The following is a 21,337-nucleotide window of genomic DNA, read 5'->3' on the forward strand; positions in this document are numbered from 1 at the left end:
GTTTTGTTCTCCACATTTGATCATCTTGCTATCACCTGAAAGTCCTGGTGTCCCCAGGTTGGGTGCCACACAGTGGGAGGGCACTGCCATTCCTACTGTTCCTGTGGGTTAGGCTGGTGCTCCAGACCAGAATGCAATCCAAAGTAGAAGCAGGAGGTCAGGCAGGCCTTGGGTCTCCTATCAGGGAGAAGCAGCTCCACGAATTTCTCTTTGGGTCCACTGAGCCCAGCGAAGCTCTAGGAGAGGAAGGGTCCCAGCGCGGCTCCTAGTACAGAGGCATCAGCTGTTCCTGACTCATGAGGGAGGAGTGGTGGTAGCGATCTCGAGTGGCAAAGTCTGTGTTCTCCTGGGTGAGCTGAGTCATCTCCATGTCAACCCTAGCCAGGGATGGTGCCAAAATGATCTGCTCCTGGGACCGCAAGCTCCTTCTGTGAGAGACACAGAGGACACTAAGGAGGATGGAGAAGCAGAGAGGGAGTAGCAGAGACAACTCTACTCTGGACAGATGTATTTGTAAACTGAAGCAGGAGGATTGCAAGTTCAAAACGAGCCTCCAGCTGGGCACAGTGGCACACGCCTGTAATCCCAGCAGCTTGGGAGGCTGAGACAGGAGAATCGCGAGTTCAAAGCCAGCCTCAGCAATAGCGAGGCACTAAGCAATTCAGTGAGACCCCGTCTCTAAATAAAAACACACACAAACACATACACACACACAAAATAGGGCTGATGATGTAGCTCAGTGGCCAAGTGCCTTTGAGTTCAGTCCCCAGTATATCCCCCCCGCAAAAAGATATATATATATATATATATATATATATATATATATATATATATATATTAAACAGTCTCAGCAACTTAGAGAGGTTCTGAGCAACTCAGAAATATCATCTCTAAATAAAATATTAAAAAGGGCTGGCTCACAATAGGCACTGGGGGAGGTAGCAGGGGAAGTTCACTGATTGGACCAGAGAGAGAAGTGGGAAGGGAGTGGAGGATGGGAACAGGAAAGACAGTAGAATAAATCAGATATAACTTTCCCATGTTCATATATGAATACACGATCAGTGTAACTCCACATGGCATACAACCACAAAAATGGGAAGTTATACTCCCCGTAAGTATGTTATGTCAAAATACATTCTACTGTCACGCATAACTAAAAAGAACAAACATAAAGTTAAAAAAGGTCAACTCAAAGTGTATCAAAGACTTAGAAATTAAACCAGAGACCCTGCATCTAATAGAAGAAAAAGTAGGTACTAATCTTCACCATGTCGAATTAGGCCCCAACTTCCTTAATAAGATTCCTGTAGTGCAAGAATTAAAATCAAGAATCAATAAATGGAATGAACTCAAACTAAAAAGTTTCTTGTCAGCAAAAGAAACAATCTGTGAGGTGAACAGAGAGCCTACATCTTAGGAGCAAATTTTTATCCCTCACACATCAGATAGAGCACTAATCTCTAGGGTATATAAAGAATTCAAAACGCTAAACACCAAAAAAACAAATAACCCAATCAATAAATGAGCCAAGGACCTGAACAGACAGACACTTCTCAGAAGATGATGTTCAATCAATCAACAAATGTATGGAAAAATGTTCATTTTCACTAGTAATTAGAGAAATGCAAATCAAAACTAAGATATCATCTCACTCCAGTCAGAATGCAGCTATTATGCATACAAACAATAGTAAGTATTGCCAAGGATGTGGGGAAAAAGGTACACTCATACACTGCTGGTGGGACTGCAAATTGATGCAACAGCCAATAGGAAAGCAGTATGGAGATTCCTTGGAAAACCTGAAATGGAACCACCATTTGACCCAGCTATCCCTCTCCTCGGTCTACACCCAAAGGACTTAAAAACAGCAGAGTACAGGGACACAGCCACAATTCACAATAGCTAAACTGTGTAACTAACCTAGATGTCCTTCAGTAGATGAATGGATTTTAAAATGTGGCATATATACACAATGGAATATGACTCAGCAATAGAAGAGAATAAAATCATGGCATTTGCAGGTAAATGGATGGAGTTAGAGAAGATAATGCTAAGTAAAGTTAGCCAATCCCCCCCCAAAAAAATGCCGAATGTTTTCTCTGATATAAGGAGGCTGTTTCATAGTGGGGTAGAGGGGGGGAGCATGGGAGGAATAGATGAACTCTGGATAGGGCAGAGGGGTGGGAGGAGAAGGGAGGGGGCAAGGGGTTAGAAATGATGTTGGAATGTGATGGGCATCATTATCTAAAGTACAGGCATGAAGACACGAGTTGATGTGAATATTCTTTGTATACAACCAGAAAAAATAAATAAGTGGATGATGAGTTGGAGCCCAGAAAGGTCATGTGATAAGACAGTGGCTAATACAAAGAGACTTTCTGGTACTTAAATAGAACTGGGAGTTGGGGGCAGACTGTATGCTTGCATTTCTCTCACTAGCTATCTCTGTGTACAGTGGGTTAGATTCAGCAAAACAAATTCAAGCTGTTATGTTAAAAATCATCATGTAATTTGGATTTTGTTGATACTGAAGTTTTGTCCATATTTAATTTTTATAGGCTTGGTTTTTCTACCTAACTATAATCTGCACATATTAAATAAATTGAGTCAGTAATGGGGAAAAAAGTAAAATAAAATTTGAAAAGTGGGGGACTGGGGATGTGACTTAATGGTTAAGTACCTCCTGGGTTCAATCTTTGGTACAATAAATAAATAAATAGGTCGTGCTAATGTTTAGCATGTATTTAAATGTTCAAAACACAATTGTGCTTTTTTTGTTTGTGTAATTGTAGTGCTGGGGATCAAACCCAGGGCCTTGTGCATGCTAGCCAAGTGCTCTCTCTGAGCTACACCCCAGCCCAAAGTATTGACAGCTATGTGTTCAATAGTGAACTCAAAGTATGAGAAATAGTGTACCCAAGGGGAGAGAGAGGAAGATTGATTTACTCTTCTTAAGTAGAAAAGCATAAAATCTGAAGGGAGACCACCCATAAAGAGAGTTTTCCCCTTACAAATAGTGTTGTGTTGGGTCTCTATAGCTTTTATTTTGCCCCCCCCCCTTTTTTTTTTTAAATCAAATGAAATAATGGAATGGATAATTGAGAAGAGTGTGAAGAAATACCTTCTCTTTGATTTACTGGATAGAAAGTTGAATGAGGAATGATTTCCAGAGAGCTAAGGTTTGAATAGCTAACAGCTAAGAGGTAAACTACAGAAGCTTTTGACACCAAGTGCCCTCCAAACAAAGAGCAAGTCCCAATATAGATTCCATTGTCACTACAGTCTCTGCATTCAGTTACAGTTGGAATAAACCGGTAAAGAAAAAGGTTAGAGATACCCAAAGAAAGTGCTAGAAACAGAAGGAAATTAAGGAAAGCCCAGACTGGCAGCCAGCGCAGCTGCAGAAGGCAGATCTGGTCACAATTCCCTCCCTAATCAATTCAGTGGCCACAGGAAGCCTCTTTATGTCAACACACCTCCATTTTCTTACCTTTCCAGGTTGTTTGCAGTTCCTACAGATCTTAAGTCTTCACTGAGAACCAGCTACTTTACTATTAGTAAGGTTTAATTGTTTAAATCAGGAATATATTTGAAAGTTGCAAAAAGATAGAAATCTAGTGTCATCAATCTATGGAACTTAAGCAATAACTTCAACTGACTCTGTAAAATGTCTAACTCTAAGAAGATCAGATCACATGACTACAGCATTATTTGTAGAGAACATATTTGAATAACATAGATTGAGAGCTCCTGAAAGCTGGATTAACATTTACAAAGGTTGAATCTTCAAAAAGTAAGATCAGTGGGGCTGGGGTTGTGGCTCAGCAGTAGAGCACTCAACTAGCTCATGAGAGGTGCTGGGTTCGATCCTCAGCACCACATAAAAATAAATAAAATAAAAGGTCCTGTGTCTACCTACACTTAAAAAATATTTTTAAAAAATAAGATTAGGAAGTGACAAATTGCCACACCACTCAATCAACAGAAGTGGTTTTGCTGATGCACTTTTTTTTTTTTTTTTTGGCTAACACTCTTTTAATCTTTTCTTTCTTTTTCTTTTTTTAATAGGTGAAGCCATTGTACTCTTTTGAATCCACGGAAATAATATACAATACTTTGCTCTTTAGAATGGCTTAAGTATCCCCATCTGGACAGTTGCTAAGGCTTCAGGAAAGACAGCTTTCTGGAGGCCAGGCTAACTTCACCTAGTAATGGGAGCTGTAGGTGTAACAGAGACATTACACCCAAATCCTTCTACTCAAACATTATTTTTCTTCTTTGACTTTGAAGGACATTTGGGGATATAGTGGGGAGGCCTCAAAACCACAAAACAGAAAACTCAGCTACCAATTTCTATTTTAAATGAGTCACCATTTCTTGGTCCTTTTCCCTCCTGAAAAACCACAATATATGGCCCAGCATCCTCCATGAGCCCAACAGCTCTGACGCTGACTTAGCTGAGGCTCACCGCCCACTTCACTAGCCCTGGACCAAGACGGCTATGAATCCCGAGAACTGTTCTTTTCTAGATCAATCTCTTTCTAATACATCATTCTTCCTACACAGGACTACAGTGACCTTCAAGGTAAAATCCCAAGAATTTGGGGTACCACCAACAAGTGGTGACCTCCCACAGCCATCCTTAGGCTTTAAAACTGGAAATGACCTAAAATATTCTTGTAAATCAGACCACATCAAAATGTCATCACCCACACACCAACCACAGCTCAAGAACGTGTAGGCCACTTCCACAGAGAATCCATTTCCGCTTCTACTCTACTTGTCCTCAGGACCAGGTTGCAGAGATCAGTATGGGGATGCATGAGCTGAGTCACCCAGCCTTGTGCCTCAGACTGGATGAGAGGAAGACAGGCTGCCCACCCTTCCTGGAGCCCCACACAGGACATAGACACCCATGCAGATGACGGGGCATCTCCTCAACACACTCCACCCTCTGTTCCTCCCTCAGTGTGTGACTCCCTCCCTGTTGGTTTCTAAAGTGCTGCTCCTTTTTCTTCATCCAAGCTCTAGTATCAAGGTTTCATTTCCTCTGCCAACGTGAACAGATCGGTAGTGCTGGCCAAGAGCTGTCCTGGGAGGGATTCTGGGAAATGAGGAGTGATGGTGGTATGGGTGTCAGTTTATGAAGATAAAAAATTCTGGAGTTGGTTTGTCATGGTGTTACATGACAACGTGAGTGAACTTAACACCACTGAACGGTACATTTAAAAATGGTTAAGAAGGTAAAGTCTTTCTTATGTGTATTTTACCACAATAAAAACAGGAAGCTGGGAAATTCTAAAGTTACACATCATTGGGCATGGAAGGTGGGAATCCTGGCAAATGCAAACCATATATCAAGAGCTTTCAAAAACAAACAAACTAACCCACGCCAGGTGTGGTGGCACAAACCTATAATCCCAGCAGCTCAGGAGACTGAGGCAGGAAGATTGTGAGTTCAAAGCCAGACTCAGTAATTTAGCAAGGCCTTAAGCAACTTAGTGAGACTCTGACTCAAAATAAAACTAAAAAGGGCTGTGGATGTGGCTCAGTGGTTAAGCACTCTAGGCTCAATCCCTGGTACCAAAAACCAAACCAAACCAAACAAACAAACCAAAAAACCACAAAATGAAACCTAGTAAACACTTGGTTGGGTGGGTTCTGCCTAGATTTTCCCAATCTGCAGCTTTGGCCCCTCACTGATATTGAAAGAGGATGGAACAGTGGGATGATTCCCCAGAATCCTGAGGTTTTAAAAGGTGAGAAAGTGTCTGCACTACAGAGTGGAGGGGAAGGAGAAAGATTAGGGCCAAGGGACAGTGCACTCTCAACCTTGTGCATGTTAGACAGCATTCTGACACTGATCTACACTGATCAGGGCCATGTGGAACCTTACCTTCTCTCTGAAGCCTTCTCATGTGTCTCAGGAAAGTTGATTCCCTTCCCTGGGTATCTCTATCTGAATGTGGAGGTCCTACAGCAATTCTCCAGGATCCCTACTTTATTTCTGAGGTTGGTTTCTGCACTGTCACCAACACAGTGACATGAGCTATCTCTGACTGGAGAGAGAGAGAGGAACAGGAGTTCTACTTTCACATTTCCTTTGGCTTTAATCTTCTGTATGCTTAGGTGCTGATGCTAATGTCCTAAACCATGAACTCACCGAGAGTAGCTCTCCTGACTTGCCATCCCAGCAATCAGAATCTAGACAACCCTCCTGTGCATAATGACTGAGGATAAGAAAGGAAGAGGACATGAACTGGGGAAGCTTCTGATGAGCTGAAGCTGGGGACTGGTGTGGTGCAGGGCAGTGAGAAGAAAGGTGAGCCTCCTGGAGGCTCTCAGGGATCAGGTTTCCACATTGCAGTTCAGTCCAGCCAGGAATGGGATCACTTAGCACTTCCCAGGACCCAGGGACACTCATCCATCCTGGTACCAGTCCCAAAATTGGCACAGACCTGTAGGAGGGCATCAGAAGAGATCGTATCCATCGGAAAAAACTGAAGTTGGAGGCTAATCCTGCAGGGAAGACAGACATGTAAATATTTATGAAGCTTCTACATAGGCATCTAGAGTTGCAATTTAATCATGTGAATGTGCACCTCAACAAACACACACACACACACACACACACACACACACACACACCATAAGCACAGTTTTCCCCTCTTTGTTGTAATACTGCCTGAGGCAGCCTATTAAGGACTTTGTACCGATACGTAGCTTCCAAATTTTTTTTCTAAATTATACTTCTGTCTTAGGAGTTCAACATTTTGTATAATGCTTTTAATATTATCCATATTATTAATTTTTAATAATATTTTTAGATTTACACCAACATGTGTTGAATGCATGCTATGAAATCTCCCCCACAAGACCACACACTCTTTGAGAGTAGGGAACATGTTTCTGTCATCCTTGCAACACTCAGAGGATCTGGCCCTTGGGAAGTTTTCAGCAGGCATTAAGCGAATCACACAGCTCAACATGTAAAAATGTTAGAACTGAGGCAGGAAGTGAGACTGCTATTGATACTGGCCAAATAATTCTCATATTAAATACACTGATTGGAATAGGAGTTCTTAATTCTTTTTTTTTTTTTACTACTAGAACTTTGTACCTCTATACTTGTACGTTGTAGTTGAGTTCATCCCAAAAAACTCATACATACATGGAAATCAATTTCAGTTCATCATCCCCCCTTTTTCCTTCCCATTCACCACATCCCCCATTCTCCTTCCTCTACTTGACTTCCTTTTGCTTGTCTATTTATTTCTATATGGTTATCAATCTTTTTTAAAAACCCATCCTTTCTTTGGTGTAGGTTTACAAAAAAAAATCTCACATAATAACTTTTATATAACTTTGGAAAAACAAATCAACCCTAATTTTAGAAAATATTTTTTTAATTATATATAGATACATAGTGGGAAATTGATTAATTAGATCATGTTCACTATAGGATCAGGAAGTTAGCATTATTTTAAGAGGCTTACATTAGAATCTTGGTTAATGTCAACAGTATGCAGTTGATAATATGTTTACTCTGTATCATTTAGGGTTCTTGAGATTAAAGGAAGCATAAATTTTATATTTATGCTAAAATCAGAAATAGCAAAGGGAAGATTCCTAATATACTTAGCAAGTCAGTACATATTGTCAGAAGTCAGAAAGTAAAAATTACCAAGGTGAAGCCCTGGACTGGCGTGGCCGATGTAGAGGTACACGATGGCAGCCACACCAACGTTAGCCAGGGTATAGACCCACTGGATCACAAACACGATGAGAAGGGACCCAACTGCCTACAGGAACAGTTGGAAGACAAGTTACCTAACAGTTTTCCATATGGTAAGCAAGTCAAGGGCATGAGAAACATTAGTCTCTCTCATCAACTGATCACTGCCAAAGTCTGAACAACTGAAGTTCACTCTTAATTCAAGAAACCTCACTTAAGTACATATTTGGGATAACAAATACTTCTGAAATTATTTAATCAAAATTATTCACAAACAGGTATCCTATCCTAGTTCCTTGTCCCATTCCTCCTCACAAGCAACATGTTTGTACGAACCCAATGTAACCCAGAGGTTATCAGGTATAATTATTTAGTAAGTAAATACTTGATTAAATAAGTGATCCATTAAATGTAAATCTTGCCAAATGTAGTCTCATCTAAATTTCAATACAGAAAGCAATTAAATCACTTTGCTCCTAATTAGCCCTTTTCCTCCTCAAATCACACATCCTCTTCCTGAATTATTTTTCAAGATAATTGAGATCAAGATGAAGTTACTCACCCCTAACAGGGAGACCCAGGGGTTGCACATGCGGGTGTAGAAAGTAGTTGGTCTCCTCTGGATTTCTTGTTCCTGAAGTCTGGGCTTCAGGGAGAAGTCTAATAAATAAATTAGCCAAATCCTTGATTACAAATTTGCTACCCAACATTTTCATACTCTGCTATATTTATATATAAGCAAATATGCCTAAGTTCCTCTACCCCAATGTTATAACTCAGCCTGAAGACAACTCCTATCACTTGCTCTTGGAAAAGGGAATAAGAAAGGGTTAGTGGCCTCCTATCCACCAAGGATCTGATAGGAAAGGGAAGGGAGGGGTGGAGTAGAAATGGAAGCTTCCCTGAAACCCACTGCACATCCATTTAGATTTGCCATCTGGGGAAATGGAAGTTCACATCTCCCCTGGTATTCTTGGCCCTTAGATGTGACCACCTGCACAGATGGGTTGGGTTGGCTTTTGTCTACTGCAAGAGTGTTTTTGCTATCTGCTGACTCTGAAGGTAAGCTCAGGTCAGCCTCATCTCAGGTTTAGACCAGAAGATGAAGAAGGAGAAAGAGGAAGGGAGAATGGCTCCTTTGATTCCCTCTTCTGGTGGTTGAGGGGACTGAGGGGGAAAAGGGTCTGGTCATAAATACATGTATGGTCCCATTTCATCTTCCAAGGAGTTCAGGCACACTGGGGTTTCTCAAAAACATGCCAAGTATTATGTAGTTCTGCCTTCCTCATATACCTGGTTCCAGAAATGATCAATTTAATCATGAAAATGCATATAGATTGTTTAGCAAGATGGTCTAACTACCGTGAATGCTGCAATGGTGATTTCAAACAAATGGTATGTTGGATTAACTTTGCTCTATGTTTATACTGTGAGAAATAGAAAGTCCAGTGGTCCATTTTCAGAATATAGTCTTTAGTCTTAATTGGGATAGAAGAGTCAATTGTAGCCATTTTAACTACAGCCCTTCCCTGTGCCCATCCCAATTTTCAAATTAGCCAATTGCATAGATTGTAGCCCTGAGCTCCTCCTATCAGAGCAAGGGGAAGTGCTGTGTTAGGGATAAAAACAGGCAGACTTCCTGCCCAAGTGTGTTTGTTTGCCAGACTTTGTTTAGTAGCACACCCTCCTGCAGAAGTAAAGTTGGCCTTGCTGAGCTACTTCTGAGTATGTGTTTGATTCCTTGTAGCCCCCGGGTATTTCTAACAATACTCATTTCAACACTAAACCTTCATAGTTTGTTGCTCAGGAAATATGGTTGTCAGCTCCCTAACTCTCCATTCTCCAGTCCCAATTCCTGATATAGCAAAAATACTTTGAGTATGCCATCTCTTCCATCCAGCCCCTCCCCGCTGTGTGGCGTGACCCTGTCTCAAGTAGCAGTCTTCTTCTGCATCTCAGCTGCTTCTGAGGGGTTGGCCCTAGGAATCCAGCTGCGATCCATTTCGCATGGATCCCCTAACCCTCAACTTGCCTAACTCCTATTCATCCCTCAGATCTCAGCTCAATATCACTTCCTCCCAGAAATTGGTCCCCACCACAGAAATCTAAATTTGTTCCTTCATACCATTAATATTTCCTTATGATCCATTTTCTTTCCTTCATAGAACTCACCATTATTTGTAGTTGTATGTTTATTTATATACTTCTAGGTCCATTGGATTACAGGGTCCATGTCTGTCTTAAGTGCAGGCCTTGGCACCTAGCTGGCATTCATTAAGTATTCCTATTACAAATCTTCCTTCCTCTCTGGTTACTGCTGACTTTCTGACCTAGCCCCCTGAAGCACATTCCTTCAGATTATTTCACTCCCTGCCCTTTATCATTGCTGATCTTTCCCAACTTCCTGTTTACTCCCCCTTCTCTTGGTCCAGGTTTCAGCCCCTGACTCAGCATCTTTCTGTCTCTACTGGGATGGATGACAAACCAGGCCTGGATGGAAGGAACACTGCCAAGAAAACTAGTGCCTGGGAAAGGGAGAGTTCCCCTGGCCTTTAGTCAGTCCTTCTTCAGGAAACCTAATCAACCCCATAGACCACTACCTTTTGGATTGTAAGTAACTACATCTAGGAATCTCCTCCCCTTTAAAGTGTAAATGCCCCTGTTGAGGCTCCTGGCTCAAGCTCTCTGGAGGCCTTGTGAGAGGAGCCAGTTTCCCCCTTATTGCACTGTAGCCGTGGTTCCTGCTAGAACCCCATGCACACAGCCTTCTATGGTGTACACTAGAAATGTTCTGGCACCAGAGAGCCTATAAGTGCTGTGAGAAACTGGAGATGAGGGCTCAGAATTTGGAGTTTGGTCTCCTCTCGGCCCACCAGTGTAAAATAAAGTTTGAGTTCTTCCATACTTGGAGTGCTATTTGCCACTTCTTGACTGGTCTGATTCCTGCAATGCTACAACATAATCATTCTTGGTGACTTCATGGTGCTTTCTACATAAACAACTTACTTAATGCCCTGTTTTCTGAGTTCCTTCAAGTCCTCCTCTAACAATCTTTTTAAAGTTTTTATCTTGGCAGGAATCAAATCCAGGGTCTCATACCCACTAGGCAATCTCATACCACATCCACAATCCCCCAATCCTTCATGTGTCTCAACTATACTATCAACTATCAACTAACTATCAACTCCCCTCAGTCACACTTGAGGCTCATCATCACCAGTAACTTTACATTTCTTATACGCAATTTTTGGTTTGTTGTACAGTTTTCCTTGAAACACAATTCTTCTGAACAGATTTACTATATCAGGGCAATTATACAATTTTATATATCTTGTTTATTCTTGAAATATCACTCTTCAGAAAGAATGTACCAGAAGGACTTCCAGTTATGGCAGTGTGAAGAGGCCAGTAAATTTTCTTCCCCCCAAATAAGTACAAAACGAAACAAAGTAGTCAAGCACAACCACTTCAGGGCTCTAGAAACTTACCAAATGAAGACAACAAACTGAAAAGCATCTATTTGTCAAAAATTGCTGAAACTAAGGGTAAGAACAGTGAGAGTCTCTGACCTTCCTGCCCAAGCAGCTCCCTTTCCTGTCCCAGTTCTTACCAGTATGGAGCTGGTCAGACACCAGCAGTTTTGCTGCCAAAGGGAATAAATAACTTGGATCAGGGGTGGGGGAAAGCTACCCTTGTAAGTTGAATAGTATAAGTACAGTAGAAAAATGGACAGGGAAGGTCCTTAGATTTGCAAGCATGAGGGTACAGACCCAGCTAGGATGATCAATAGACCAGCCAGAAATGTAATGGAGAGAGCCTGGAGGTGAGAAAGCCATGAAGGGTCTAAATAACCTCCCATATTTTCCTGAATGACAGGAAAACAATGTCCATGACTGGGAAGACCTGAGAGAGCCTGGCAAAAAGTAAAAGCCAGGGGAGACAAGAACTGGCTGAAACTTCGTGTTTCCTAGCCCACACACAGATAGACTAGCAGAGAGTGGAAGCTTTATGAATTATACAGACACAGGGGCAACCTCCTAAGAAGCTCGTTAAAATGAGAATAAACAACTGACTAAAGACATCAGCAGCCACATACCACAGGGAGATGGATTCCACAGTTCAAATCCAGGCAATTTACAAAAACACACGAATGAAAGCGAAATATAAAAACTCAGAAATAAACATCAGAATCAAGAACTGCTGCAATTTACCCACACTGTCCAGTTTTCAACCAAAGATTACAAGACATGTGATGAAACAGGAAACTGTGACCCATTCTCAAGACCAAAAATAAAAAATAAAAATTAAAAAAAGAAAAATATGATATGCTGACTGTGCATTAGTCCTACATGTTATATTTGGCACACAAAGACCTCAAAACAGTCATTTTTAAATATGTTCAAAGAATTAAAGAAAAATACAATGTCAATGATCCAAGGCAAATATGATGACAATGACTTTTAAAATAGGGAATATCAATACACAAATGTAAACTATTAAAAAGAACCAGAGGAAAAGTAAAGAGTTAAAAACCACAATATCAGAGATGAAAAATTTACTAAATGGACTCCTCAGCTGATTTGAGAAGGAGAAAGGATCAGCAAACTTGAAAATAGAGCAATAGGAATGATCCAAAGTGAAGAATAGAGGGGAAAGTTGGAAGGAAAAGGAACAGAGCCTCAGAGACCTACAGGACGATGTGTACTAACAAATGTACAATGGGGCCCCGTGGGGCAGCAGAGAAAGGGCAGAAAAAATATCTGAAGAAACAGTGGTCAAAATTTCCCAAATTGAAGAGAAACTTTAATCAATAGTTCTAGGAGGAGCATATCAGTTTTTTCCAGCAAAGTGTACATATACCTGATTTCCACAGACCTACCATTTTTAATCTAAATTTTGGTAACTTAATATATATGCAATGACATCATAAAAGTGATTTGCGCTCATTTCATCAATGAACACATGGCCTAATTCATAAGAAAACACAGCAAGTGTCATAAACTTTGTATAGAAGTTAAGAGAACAGGTTTAAAGCCAGATAAATCTGGGTTCACCTTCTGTCTTGAACAAGTGCCAAACTTCTCAAAGTGTTTTATTATCTGTAAAAATCTAACAATAATGCCCAACTCTGAGCTTAGGAATGAAATAATCCTTATCAAGGGCTTACTTGGTAGTAAGATATATAGGACATACTTGGTAAATGATGGCTATTCCTAGTTCCTAACAATATTTAGTTTGTTCAATGAACATGAATGAATCTGGGGACTGATTTTTTTTTTCCAAATGTAAACGTGTATTCATCTCCCCTGACCTCTTTTTAGAATCTGGATTTTTATTTTCCTGTGCTTTTTAAAGAAAATGCTTTGGAAGTTGTGCTTTTATCAGTTGTGATTGTCAGAATAATCGTTTCCTTCTGTGACACTGTGTTGTTTAAATGTTTTTTATTTCTATTTAATCAGATCCATTTTGTCTTTGATGATGTCCACAATAGTCAGAAATCTCTCTCTTGTGCAGCTGTTATAAATAAGCAATCCATGCATATATAAGGTACAGTTCCAAGCTATTTTTTAATCCATTTGCTCTCAAGAATGATTTATTCAACTGTGATTTGATGACATCTGGGTTGTCAAAGATTAGGTTCTTATAACAGTTTAACTTTTTTTTAAAAATATATTTTTTAAGTTATAGCTGGACACAATACCTTTATTTTATTTATTTTTATGTGGTGCTAAGGATCAAACCCAGTGCTTCACATGTGCTAGACAAGCGCTCTACCACTGAGTCACAACCCCAGCCCCAGTTTAACTCTTCCTAGTCTACTTTACTGATTGGTTATTTAGCTGTATCTGTTTAGTTGCCCATCAGCTTCATGGAACTTTACTGAGTGCTACCTCGTGTGCTGTGTGAAAATACTGGGATGAAGGCAGATGTGCAAAGACATGGTTTGTGATCAAGGAAAGCTCAAGTCTAGTGGCAAAGACATACAATAAAATAATATTTATTGTCCTTAAGATACACAGATAATAGGCTTGCAGACAAATGTATAAACAAACGTGATGTAAATGTAATGTGAAAATAGTTGATACTACTAGCAGGAATCAAATGTTGCACAGTGGAGGAAATCAGAGAACATTTCTCAGAAGAGGTGAAAGTCTTAAAAAAGTTTAAAGTCAGACTTTTCCAAATGGAGAAACAAAGAAGAGCTAAAGCAATTTGAACAGGATATGCAAAAGCAGGAAGCACAGAATGTGATGTGTTTAGGGCACTAGTTTGGGTGCAGCTGAAACTTACAGTGCATGGGTTGTCATGATAAAAGCAGCCAGGAAGTTAGGGCAGGGCAGGATGTGAGAAATCATGCAAATCACAAAGGATCTGGGATTTTAGTGTAGATATTAGATTCCAGCAAAGTTTTTTTGTTGTTGTTTTGTACCAGGGATTGAATCCAGGGGTGCTTAACCACTGGGCTATATTGCCTGCCCTTTTTTCATTTTTAATTTTTAGACAGGGTCTCACTGAGTTGCTTAGGGGCTTGCTAAGTTGCTGAGGCTGGCTTTGAATCTGAGATCCTCCTGCCTCAGCCTCCCAAGCCACTGGGATTACAGACATGCACCACTATTCCCAGCAAAAGATTTTAGGAAAGAGTAAAAGATCACTTAATGGGCAGTGTAGAAGAGGAATGGGATGTGAGGGAAGAGCCCATAGGCAGGAGACAAATTTTGAGACTTAGCAAAAGACCAGGTGCGAGATGATGAGGGAAAAGGCAGCAAAGAGAGAGGCAGAGGGAATGGTCAGCAAGAGCGCAAATACCAAAACCTGGGCAGCTGGGTAGTGACCATTTCATTCATTAAGTGTTGTAAACTGACAACATGTCTCTCCTGAAAAGCCACTGAGGAGTCAGAAAAGGCATAAAATAGGCATAAACTCTCATACAAAGGGAAAGAGAGAGGAAAGAGAAGGCTTGGAAGATGGGAAGGCAACAGTGGTGACAGTCTGAGCAGAGCAGAGGAGCATGAGCCCCAGGCCCTATGGAGGGTGCTTACAGGGAGCCACCCACTCCCTGTAAGCACCCAGCAAAGTTCAGGACCAGGAAGCACTGTGTCCCTTAAGTGGCCAGGTGCAGAGAGCAGGTGGCCAGTCTCCATCTGTTGTACTCTAAGATCCTCCCCTCTGCCCCTGAAACCAAGCAACAATCCTTTCTCCTGCCGAACCCCCTGCCCCAGGGGGCTTTCCTCTGAAGAAACCCAGCCAGAGTGCCAGGCTTGGTGCAGCAGGCATAGCAAAGAATGGGGAATGAATGTCCATCTCCTAAACAATGGAATCCCCCTCTCCATTATCTCATCCTGCCCCCAGAATGTAAGCAGCCATTGGTGTGTCCCCCAGGGAAGAGATGAAAGGATTCTGGAGAAACAAAAGAGCCCCAGAGAAAAACCTCTAGATATTCACATCTGGGTTCATCCAATGAAGAGGCCAGGGACTCCTATTATTCTACAGTGAGGTGCTCCAACCAACAAGCCCTGCCATGAAGAGAGCTTTTGAGTATGCTCATCCATCCCTTAGTAACCATAGGGACATGAGTTTCAGGATCTCCACAGATACTGAAATCTACAGATGTTCAAGTCCCATATAAAAATGGTAGAGTATTTGCAAATAACCTACATACATCCTCCCACATATTAAATCCTATCTAGATTACTTATAATACCTAATACAATGTAAATGCTATGTAAATTCTTGTTCAGCTACATTGCTAAAGGAATAATAAGAAAAAAAAAAAGAATTTGCATGTTCTTCACAGACACAACCACCACAGGCCGAACTATATAGTACACGGAAGCAACTATGAGAAGTTTTTTTGTCAACTAATTTCCATCCACAGTTGATTGAACTGGGCAGATGTGGATCCCATAGTACAGAGGGCTACTTGCACTCTACCTGTAAGTCTGAAAAGAAATCAAAAGATCAACAGATTTTAATAAAGCCTCCAAAATGATAGAGAGCAAGAAGAAAACCAAAGAGAAAAGAATCTAGAGAAAAGAGGAACAATGACAGGAACAGAAAGAGACTTTAAAAGGGGGGAGCTAAGCAATAACATCAGAGATAAGAGAAGTCCTTGCGCTCACAAAACAAGAATGGGTGATGTTCAAATTAGGGGGAAAAGATTTAGACAATAAAACAAATAAAAACAAGGTAATTGTGGCATAGATTATGTGTTGCTACCCTGTTTCCCCTTCTTTCTTAAGGAAAAACAAAAACTCAAAAATATACAATTTCATATGAAGTAGCAGGATGACCAGGTAAAAAGACACTCCCCAGCCTCCCCTGAGCTGGTTACCATCATTTGACTCAATGCCAACCACTGAATCCCAAGAGCCTGGGACAGGACTTGTAAGGAAGGCTTCCCCAGATGCCTCTGCTTGCAGGTTTGCTCCTTTGTGCATCTTCCCTTCCTTTTAACTATTGCTTGGAATATGAAGGTAATGCCAAGCCTCCAACAGTCACATTGTGGATCATGGAATAATGTGCTAAGAATAGTAAAGAAAAAAGACAGAAGGAGCTCGAGTCACTTAGGACCATGAAGTGGCCCTGGCAGCCCTGAACTGCCCACCTCTGGCTCCTTTTGTATGAGCTAGATGAAGCCACTATTATTCTGAGATTTTGTTATTTGTGATCAAACATAATTGTGCCAGATACAACCACCAACATTAATCATTGGAAGAGTTGGGAGATAAACTCAGGGACTATTCCAGGAAGAACAAAATGACCGATAAATGAACAAGGGGAGAGAGCAAAGGGAAGAAAATTAGAGAACCACTTCAGATAATTCAAAATAAGGATAATAGAGTGGGGGCAGCAGAGAATAATCAAGGGAGAACCATGCAAAAGCCCAAATTTGGTGAATAAGCAGGAACAATAACAGAAACAACAACAAAAAAATCATGAGAAGCGCCAGATGCTGCTGAGACTGCCCAGCCAGGCCAGACTGTGCTGTGGTACCCTGGGATGGGGTAACAATGAGGCAATTGACGCACATATGACCTATATAACCCTCACACTGTGGAGGGGAAGAAAAGTATAGGTGACTAAATACAAAAGAAAGCTGGACAAGGTACTGCCTAAAAAACAAGCTAGCAAAAAAGAAAAAAATATAAATAGTATCAACATGATGGATGATGAGAGGAGAGAGGCCCCCAAAGATATAAAGGTCTTGTTCTTAGGGAACCAGAGGTATTAAGAAATCAAAGAAGTGCCTTTTGAACAAATCATGATGACGTGCCGTGAACGGAGTTGTGTGGTCTTGTCAGCCCTCTACACCTGAGGTCAACACCAAACCCCAGGACTGAAGGACACGAGGAGCTCTAGAATGGAAGGACTGACTAAGTGGCCAGTACAATGGTTGTGAAATGAAAAGATCCTAAAAACTTGCAGAGAGGGAAAAGCAGGGTCAGGCATCATGCAAAGGCTCTAAGGTTAAGAGATCAGTGTGGCAACTTTCTCAACAGTGAAAGGAAAGTTCACTGAAAGTGGACAGACGATAAAAACAGGCCCTCCACAACTTGTGGGGGAAATTGCTTTCAATTTCAGAGTTTCATGTTCATCCAAACTGTACATCAAGTGTGAAGCCAGTAAATTTTAGACCTATAAGGACTCAAAAGAATGTATTTTTCATTCATCCTTTCTTAGGAAGATACTGGAGTATGTATCTCAGCAGCCGGATGCCATGGCCAAGCCTATGGCTAAGGCAGGAAGATTGCAAGTTCAAAGCCAGCCTAGGCCACTTAGCAAGGCCCTGCCTCAAAAAGGAGGAGGAGGAGGAGGAGGAGGAGGAGGAGGAGGAGGAGGAGGAGGAGGAGGAGATGATGATCTCAGCCAGACCTACCCCTTTGGCTAATTTAATCACTATGGGATTTAACAAGTAAATATTGGGCCCTGGTGGGAGAAACGTAAAATGGTTCAGCCACTGTGGAAAACAATGTAGCAGTTAAAAAAAAAAAAGTTAGAAAGTAGTATTATACTGTGATTCAGCAATTGCACTTCTGGTTATATACTGAAAAGTATTGACAGCAGTGTGTCAGAGAGATATTTATACACCAATGTTCATAGCAGCATTATTCATAAGAGCCAAAGAGTAGAACCAACCATCTGATGAATAGAGAAGCAGGATGTGGTACATTCATACAATGGGATATTTCTGAGCCTTAAAAAAGAAAGTGATTCTAACACATGCTACAACAGGGGTGAACCTTGGGGACATTATACTAGATGAAACAGACCAGTACAAAGACACATGCTGTATGATTCTACTTATATGAGAATACAGTGGTCAAAAGCATAGAGACAGTAGGATGGTGGAGGCCAAGGGCTGGAGGGTGGGAGAAGGGGAATTATTGTTTAATGGATCCAGGAGTTTCAGTTTTACAAGAGTTACCAGATAGATATGGTGATGATTGTACAACATCATAAATATATTTAATAACACTAAATTGTACTCTAAATTAGTAAATTATACGTTGAGTATATTTGACTACAATTTTAAAAAAAGGATAATGAACCTCTGACAATAGCTAGGCCAGGTGTGATGGAACATGCCTCTGTTCCCAGCAACTTGGGAGCCTGAGGCAGGAGGACTGCAATTTGAGGCCTGCCTTGAAACTTGGTGAGACCCTTGGCCACTTAAGGAGGCCCTATCTCAAAATAAAAAAATAAAAAGGGCTGGGGATGTAGCTCAGTGGTAAAGTGGCCCTGGGTTCAATCTCCAGTACCAAAAACTTAAAAAGAGAATAGTTGGAAAGACCAGGGAGTCAGGTCAGGGCTATGTAACCAAGGAAACTCAAAATCATATGTTACAGCCTATGGGGGGCACCACTGCTGCAAGCACCACTGACCTGGAAGTCCTGGACACTGGAGCCAGTAATGTACTTGTCCTGCAGCTACCTTCATGCTTCTAGAAAGTTCCTTAGAGTTCTCCATTTCTTCAAGTTTCCAGTTCCCAATTCTAAGTCTAGGGAGGACTCATCTGATTAGCAGAGCCTTGGTTTTGTGCCTAAACTCTGGCTGCAGGAGAAACCAGAGAACTGAGTATCTGATATTTTCAGTTTTGAGTGTGAAGGGCTTGCTTTGCTTTCCACTGAGGTTCATAACACTGGAAATTCCTCCAACTCAAGTCCAATGCTGGGCAGAACAACAACAAAAGACAAAAGTCCACCACAATATTGGACCCAAGAAATTTTTGTTCCCTGGATCTGATACATGGGTGTGGTAAAGAGAAGACTTCTAGGACAACAGTTTGGGAGCAGGCCTCAAGAACAAACAGACTAGAGTGCACCAGGAAAGTGGGAGCCACAGAACAGAAGGAACAAAAGAAATGGACATGGTAGACTTCTGAAGAATGGGAGCATTGAGAGGCACTTGAAGGGATAGAAAGAACCTATCTCAACATCATAAAGGCTGTATATGAAAAACGCAAAGCCAACCTCATAGTAAATGGGGAAAACAGAAAGCATTTCCTTTAAAATCTGGAACAAGACAAGGATGTCCACTTTCACTACTCCTATTTAATATAGTGCTAGAAATTCTAGCCAGAGCAATTAGGCAAGAGAAGGAAATAAAAGAGATAACAATAAGAAAGGAAGAAGTCAAACTATCACTGTTTGCGGATAATATGATCTCCTACCTAGAAGATTCAAAAAACTTCACCAAAAGATTAAAGAGCTAATAAATTTGGCAATAGCAGTTTACAAAATCAACATAGAAAAATGTAATAGCTTTTGTATATGTCAACAATGAATCTGCTGAGAAAGAAATCAGAAAAACAGTTTAATTCACAATAGACTAAAAACAAATAGAACAAACCAACCAACCAACCTAGGAATAAGTCTAACTAAGGAGGTGAAAGACTCTACAATGAAAACTATAGAACACGGAAAGAAAAATTTGAAGAAGACCTCAGAAGATGAAAAAAGATCTCCTGTGTTTATGGATACACAGAATTAATATTTTAAAATGGCCCTGATACCAAAGTAATATACACATTCAATGCGATCTCCATTAAAATATCAATGACATTCTTCAGAGAACTAGAAAAAATAGTTCTCAAATTAATTTAGTTGAATAAAATATCCAGAATAACCAAAGCAATTCTAAGCCAAAAAAGAAATGCTGGAGGCATCATAATACCTCACTTTAAATTACACTACAGAGTTATAGTAACAAAAACTGGATAGTATTGACATAAAAACAGACACATAGATCAATTAAACAGAATAGAACACACAGAGACAAACCTACACAGATACAGTCATCTGATCCTTGACAAAGGTGCCAAAAACATAATTAGAGAAAAGATAGACTTTTTAAATAAATGGTGCTGGGAAAACTGGCTCTCCAAACATTGAAGAATGAGACTAGACCCTTATCTCTCACCCTGCACAAAAATCAACTGGATCAAAGACCTAGGAGTCAGATGAGAAACTATGCAATTCCTAGAAGAAAACATAGGGTCAACACTCCAGCATACAGGCACAGGCAACAACTTTCTCAATAGGACCCCTAAAGCTCAGGAAGTCATGCCAAGAGTTCAAAAATGGGATGGCATCAAATTAAAAAACTTTTTCACGCAATGGAAACAAAGAGAGAGCCTACAGAATGGGAGAAAATCTTTGCTAGCTACTCATCTCACAGATGATTGATGTCTAGAATACATAAAGAACTCAAAAAGCTGAACACCAAAAAATCAAATGACCCAATTATTAAATGGGAAAATGAATTAAATAGACACTTCTCAAAAGAAGAAATACAAATACATGAAAAAGTGTTCAATATCATTAGCAATTAGGGAAATGCAAATCAAAACTACTCTGAGATTTCATCTTACACATGTCAGGATAGCAGCCATCAAGAATACAATTAATGCAGCTGGGGCTGTAGCTCAATGGTAGAACACTCACCTAGCAGATGTGAGGCCCTGGGTTCAATCCTCAGCACCACACAAAAATAAATAAATAAATAAATAAATAAAGGCACCTAAAAGATAATTTAAAAAAAAATAATAATACAATTAATAGGGGTTGGGGCTGTGGCTCGGTGGTACAGCGCTTGCGCTGCATGGGTGAAGCATTTAGAGCATTTAGAGAATCTACAAGAGCCTTTAGAGAACAATGATGACAGAAAACCAAAATTTAAAAAGACAGATAATTAAAAACCCCAGGAAACAGAAAAAGTTGCATAAAAAAGGAAACGTGATCACAGTACAATATATGGCTCAGAATTAAGCAATATTTATTTAGTCATGATAATATGAATGCTAGCACTTAATTTAAAATACAACTATGGTACAGCTAAATTGCAGGCATTAGATGAGAAGCCAAAGTGGCATGAAAAAGTCCTTGGTTACATCACAGGAAGTCAGTCAAAAGATGATGTCTGAAATTGACACAGGTTAACGTAGCAATACAAATGTATTATATAGGAATGGGAAAGTTAACAGAAGAGGCTACTTTTTGTTTGAGTCCCAAGTTTTTTGGTCTGGAAGTGGGGTTTTACCCTAGTGAAGGGTAAAAGGGATGGTATGCAAGAGTGGGAACTACTATTTTTCATTACATC

At 40.5% G+C, this 21,337-nt stretch overlaps 1 protein-coding gene across 2 annotated transcripts in view; it reads right to left on the minus strand.

Annotated features, from left to right (window-relative positions):
- Positions 1–265: 265 nt before the first annotated feature.
- Slc12a8 (solute carrier family 12 member 8) overlaps positions 266–21,337 on the minus strand; it is a 117,921-nt gene continuing 96,849 nt past the window's right edge. For both annotated transcript variants that reach the window (XM_026395632.2, XM_026395644.2), the window contains 4 exons: positions 8,301–8,398; positions 7,688–7,805; positions 6,462–6,522; positions 266–425 (listed from right to left, as the gene is read on the minus strand). In XM_026395632.2, the coding sequence (XP_026251417.2) occupies positions 266–425; positions 6,462–6,522; positions 7,688–7,805; positions 8,301–8,398 (437 nt within the window). The remainder of the gene's footprint in view (positions 426–6,461; positions 6,523–7,687; positions 7,806–8,300; positions 8,399–21,337) is intronic.

Source organism: Urocitellus parryii, chromosome 2 (assembly GCF_045843805.1).
Source record: "Urocitellus parryii isolate mUroPar1 chromosome 2, mUroPar1.hap1, whole genome shotgun sequence".
In the NCBI taxonomy this organism is placed as follows: domain Eukaryota; kingdom Metazoa; phylum Chordata; class Mammalia; order Rodentia; family Sciuridae; genus Urocitellus; species Urocitellus parryii.